At 43.4% G+C, this 6,000-nt stretch overlaps 1 protein-coding gene across 4 annotated transcripts in view; it reads right to left on the bottom strand.

Moving 5' to 3' along the window:
- Window positions 1-320: 320 nt before the first annotated feature.
- The window catches only part of LOC138758332 (serine/arginine-rich splicing factor 2-like), a 29,906-nt gene continuing 24,226 nt past the window's right edge, over window positions 321-6,000 (bottom strand). For 2 of the 4 annotated variants that reach the window (XM_069927091.1, XM_069927093.1), the window contains 2 exons: window positions 4,315-4,865; window positions 321-503 (listed from right to left, as the gene is read on the bottom strand). In XM_069927091.1, coding sequence (XP_069783192.1) covers window positions 4,340-4,865 — 526 coding nt within the window. In that variant the 3' untranslated portion in view covers window positions 321-503; window positions 4,315-4,339. The remainder of the gene's footprint in view (window positions 504-4,314; window positions 4,866-6,000) is intronic. The other 2 variants (XM_069927092.1, XM_069927094.1) reach the window with 1 other exon arrangement.

The raw sequence follows: 6,000 nt of genomic DNA, 5'->3' as shown, positions 1-6,000 counted from the left end.
GTCACCTGCTCCGCTCCTTGTCCTGTTCAAACCCCCCTCCATCTCTGTAACCCCCTCCGCTCCCCGTCACCCTGTTCAACCCTCCTCCCTGTCTCTGTAACCCCCTCTGCTCCCTGTCCCCCTGTTCAAACATCCTCCCACTCTGTAACCCCCTCCAGTCCCTGTCCCCGTTCAAACCCCACTTCGTCTCTATAAACCCCTCCGCTCCCCGTCCCCTGTTCAAACCCCCTTCCCTGTCTCTGTAACCCCCCCCCCCGATCTCTGTTCTCTGCTCCCCCCCAAAGGCATCTGTGGAAATAAGTCGAGCTTACAGTCAGTAGTAGTTTTATGAAATTTTATATAAACAAAATTAAAGCAGAATATTGGAATTGGCCAGGCCTGTTGGTGTGTTGTGCCCACACCATCCCCACTGCCCGACACTTCCCAAAACACCCGGATGTCGGGATCGGTCCTCTGTCTCACGATTCCTCCATGGAACTCCAGCCTAGCCACGAAGCAGCCTGCTGAGGAGAGATGGGTGGGGGAGAGAGAGAAGCAAGGACAATATCACCACTTTGACAGGAAGAGAGAGGTGGAACCCATCCAAGGTTCCTCCGCAGAGACAGCCCCTGTCCCGTCATGGAAATGGCGGGGGGGGGGGGGGGGTGTTTGGCGTGGACTAGAAGGGCCAAGATGGCTTGTTTCTGTGATGTGTTTGTTAAATGGTTATATGGTCAGTAGGGTTTGGTGGGAGGGGGTGTTCGATGTGGACGAGAAGAGCCAAGTTGGCCTGTATCTGTGGTGTATTTGGTAGATAATTATATGGTCAATGGTGTAGGTGGGAAGGGATGTTTGGCGTGGAGCAGAAGGGCCAAGTTTGGCTACTTCTGTAGTGTAATTGTTAGATGGTTATATGGTCAGTGGGGTTAGGTGGGAGGGGGTGTTCAGCATGGATCAGAAGGGCCAAGATGGCCTGTTTCTGTGGTGTTACGTACCAAGTATTACAAAAGAATATGAATAAGTCAGAATGGGAGAAGTTGAAGCCTAAATGGGAAAATGATTTAGGTTTTGTTTTTCCTGAAGATTATTGGGCAGATACGTGTCATGACAGTGTGACTAAATTGACGAATGTGTGGTATGGAATGGTTAATTATAATTTTCTACATCAGTCGTATTTAACCCCAGAGAAATTGAAAAAATATGGTTTTATTAATTTGGATTCTTGTTTTAGATGTGGTGTATGTACTGGAACTTTTTTACATGCTGTTTGGTCTTGTGTGCATATACAACCATTCTGGGATGAAATTAAGTTAATTTTGGAAAAACTATATAATTTTGTTACCATTAGATCCATCTATTTTTTTAATGGGTTATACGATTCCTTTAAAGGGATTAGGGTTAGATAAATTTCAAATTGCATTTATATATTTAACATTGTCTGTAGCTTTAAAATGTTTAGCAAGTACATGGAAAGATATCATAGTGATTAATATAATGCGATGGCAGAATGAATTGAAAGCTTGTATGGTTATGGAAAAAAATTACATAATCTGCATAATTATTCTTTTTTTGTTAATAAGTGGTTACCATATTTGGAGTATATGCATTTAGATATATTTTGATTTATTATATATTCTTAGTTTCTGTTTATATATTTTTGGCTCTCCTTAAGAGAGCTGACTGACGGGGTGGGGGGCAGTGAGGATTTGATTTAACTTTTTGGGGTTTTTTTTCTTTCTTTGTTTTTTTGATTTTTTTTATATATATTCATATAAAACTTTCTTTATGGAATATATTCTAATGATTCTTCAAATAAATAAAGTTTAATTTTAAAAAAGTAGACAAATTGATAAAATAGAGAACCTAAAAAATTATTTGCAGAATATATCTGAATAAAAAACAGATTGAATAAATAAGAAATTATATTATAATTCAAATACAAACTTATAGAACAAAGAAATTAATTGAGAAAACTAGTCGGAAGCATTATGAATTGGGGGAAAGAGCACATAAAGTTTTGGCTTGGCAATTGAAGACGGAACAAATTTCAAAGAGTATCAATGCTATTAAAAGGAATTCAAAAATTACATAAACCACAAGAAATAAATGATTCTTTCAAGATTTTTATTTTAATTTATATATATCTCAATCTGATAATGATGAAATTAAGGTTAATAATTTTTTATCTGAAATTCATCTTTCTTCTTTAAATTGCCAAGATCGGAAAGATTTAGATGCCCCATTTACAGTTAAAGAAATTATTAATGCTCTTAATTCTTTACAAAGTAGTAAGTCCCCAGGAATGGATGGTTTTCCGCCGAAATTTTATAAGATATTTAAAAATTTGTTACTACCTCCTTTTATGGTTGAAACAAGCAATGGAAACCCATTCTTTACTGGAATCTTTTTCAAATTCAATTATAACTGTTATACCCAAGGAAGATAATTTATCAAAAAATGAATCTTATAGGCCAATATCATTATTAAATGTTGATTATAAAATTATAGCCAAAATTTTAGCAAATAGATTGACTAAAAATTTACTGGATTTAATTCATATGGATCAATCAGGTTTTGTTAAAAAGCGACAATCTGCAGATAATATTGCTAAATTAATTAGTTTAATATATGTTTCAAAAGAAGTCAGATTTGGCATTGGTTCTAGCTTTAGATGCTAAAAAGACTTTTGATAGATTAAAATGGAATTATTTCTTTAAGGTGTTAGAAAAATTTGGGGTTTGACCAATATTTGTTAATTAGGTTAAATTTTACATAAAAACTCTTCTGCTAAAGTTGTGACTAATGGACAAATTTCTTCAGCTTTCTCTAGACGAGAATGTCCATTATCTCCAGCTTTATTTGTTTTAGCAATTGAACCTTTAGCAGAATTAATAAGTCAAGATATTAATATTAAAGTTTCTAGTGAGGAATAGTAGATTAATTTGTTTGCTGATTATGTTTTGATTTATATAACAGATCCTATGAACTCTTTTTTATGTATGAGGCTGAAAACATGGCAAAACATCAGGTAATAAAATTAATTGGAATAAAAGTGAAATTATGCCTTTGGTTGAGATTATAATCAATGTGCACAACTTGTTCAATTTAGATGGTCAGATAATGGAATTAAATATCCAGGGATTAAAATTGACAAAAATTTGGATAAATTGAATGATTTACCATTATTTAATAAAATCAAGGATGATTTAAATAGATGGGATGATTTACCTCCAACTCTTAATTACTAGCAAAAATTGTATTAAATGAATATTTTTCCAAGGATTCAATACCTTTTTCAATACATCCCTTGCAGTATACCTAGGAAATTTTTTAAAGATTTGTACTCAATTATTAGGAAGTTTTTATGGAAAGGAAAGATGGCTAAAATTTGTTTAGAAAAATTAACTTGGAAATTTGAATTAGGAGGTTTACAACTTCCACATTTTGACAACTATTATAAAGCTGCTCAATTGAAGTTTATTAATGGAATGTTTGATTTAAGAGAAATCTTTAACTTGGGAAAAAATAGAATTAAGTAAAATAGATAAAAATTATATGCAGGAATTTGTTTATAAATGGAATTCAAAATTGTTAATATGTACTAAAGATCCACCTATTTTGAAAATTTAATTATGGAATAAAATAGATACAAACGAGAAGACATGAGCTGAGAGTTGGGGCAAATGTTTAGAGGAAACATGGGGGAGGGGGGACTTCTTTACTCAGAGAGCGGTGGGGGTGTAGAATGAGCTTCCAGACGAAAGGGCGGAGGCAGGCTCGATATTAGCATTACTGGAGAAGTTGGATTTGTACATGGACGGGAAAGGAATGGAGGGTTACAGGTTGAGTGAAGGTCAGTGGGATTAAGTGGGAGGGAATGTTTGGCGTGGACTAGAAGGGCCAAGTTGGCCTGTTTCTGTGCTGTAATTGTTAGATGGTTATATGGTCAGTGGAATTAGGTGGGAGGGATGTTCGGCATAGACTAGAAGGGCCAAGTTGGCCTGTTTTTGTGCTGTAATTGTTAGATGGTTTTATGGTTAATGGGGTTAGGTGGGAGCGGGTGTTCGGCATGGACTAGAAGGGCCAAGTTGGCCTGTTTTTGTGCTTAACTGTGAGATGGTTATATGATCAGTGGGGTCAGGTGGGAGGGGGTGTTCAGCATGGACTAGAAGGACCAAGTTGGCCTCTTTCTTTGCTGTGTTTATATGGTTTTAGATATATATGCGAATTTTGCCCCTTCCCCAACACTCACCTGGTGCCCTGCCCCCCTCCACTCATCTGCTGCCCTCCCCTCACCCAACACAGCCACAGCTGCTCCCCGTCCATGGCACTCACCCACAGCCCCGGTCCGCCACATCCATCACTCGGCCTGGGGGGTCTCGTCGGGTTCAGGTGATGGGTCCCCTTGCCCCGAGTCATTGTTCCTCTCCGGTGTTGCCGACGGGGATCGGGACGGAGCTGGGACAGGGGTGGGGGAAGGGGTGGGGACAGGGGAGGGTGAGTGCTCCTGCGCTGCCGGGGAAGGGTCCTTGCTGGCCGGCTTCTCGGGGGACCCGTGCTCAGCCGGGGTGGGCTCCTGGGGGGCTGGGGATGGAGAGCGAGAGCGGGAGCCTGAGGCGGACTTGGGAGGAGAGCGGGAACGGGAACGGGAACGAGAGGCCCCCGCAGGCCTGGCCGGTAGCGGAGAGGGTGACTTAGAGCGGGAACGGGAACGGGAGCGGGAACGGGAGGGGGAGAGAGAGCGGGAACGAGAACGGGACACCCTGCCCCGTGACTGGCCCTTTCCCCGGGCCCCCGGCTTGGAGCGGGAACGGGAACGGGAGTGGGAGCGGCTGGAACGCGACCGGGAACGGGAGCGGGAACGGGAACGTCGTCTCCGTCTGGGACTGTGGGTGCAGGGAGAAGGGGAGTGGTACAGGCGGAGTGAGCAGGGAGAGGGAGGAGGGGTCAGAGGGGAAAGGTGGGGAGGGGGAGGGGGGAAACGGTGGGAAGGGAAGGAGGGGAAAGATTGGGGGATTGGGGTGAAGGGAGGGGGATTGGGGAGAGAGAGGGGCATTGGAGGAGGGAGGGGGTATATACAGAAGGTGGGAAATGGGGAGAAGGAGTAGGAATAGGAAAAAGAGGGTGGATTAGGGGAGGGAGAAGCAGAGAGAAGGGAGATGGAGGAAAAAAATTAAAGTTAAAATCAAACCAAAGCAACAAGACAGCAAATAATTCAGTCTCTCGGTGAATATTCCACCACCCCCCACCCGTACTCCTGGGGTCTCCCCATAAATATTCCCTCCATTCCCGGGGTCTCCCCATGAATATTATCCGCCCCCCCCAACTCCCGAGTCACCCCGTGAATATCCCTCCCTCACTCCCAGGGATCTGTCCGTGAATGTTATCTCCCCCACTCCCAGGAGTCTCCCCATGAATATCCCCCCCTTAATCCCAGGGGTCTCTCCGTGAATATTATCTCCCCCACTCCCAGGGATCTGTCCATGAATGTTACCTCCCCCACACCCAGGGTGTCTCTCTGTGAATATCATCTCCCCCGCTCCCGGGGTCTCCCCGTGAATATCCCCCCCCTTCACTCCCAGGGGTCTCTCCGTGAATATCCCCCCCTCACTCCCAGGGACTCCCGTGAATAACCCCCCCCAAAACACAGTTCTCTCCACTATTCCTGGCTTTGTGTGACATCCCCTTCTCCGAGTTCTGCCTGTTCTACTCCAGGTTAGAAGTGAAATGATGATGGCCGGATCAGTGCTGGCACATCCGATTTAGGGAACCCAGCAGCAGTGAGGCTCAGCAGATTGGATCGAGGGTCCCGGTACCCCCATTATGCTCTTCCCCCTCCCCTCTCAATCCACTTCCCCATCTACTCCCCTCATACCTGGATTCCCAACTCTCTCCCTCCTTCGCACCCCGCGGACCCCAGTCACACCGTCAAATGGCTCCCCAGATTCATCTTGCCTATCACTTCTTCTTCTCCTCTACCCCCTTGACCCACTCCCCTCCCCTCCCCTCCCCTCATCCCCA

Source organism: Narcine bancroftii, chromosome 3 (assembly GCF_036971445.1).
Source record: "Narcine bancroftii isolate sNarBan1 chromosome 3, sNarBan1.hap1, whole genome shotgun sequence".
NCBI lineage: Eukaryota > Metazoa > Chordata > Chondrichthyes > Torpediniformes > Narcinidae > Narcine > Narcine bancroftii.
This window is presented reverse-complemented; position numbering and strand designations above follow the sequence as displayed.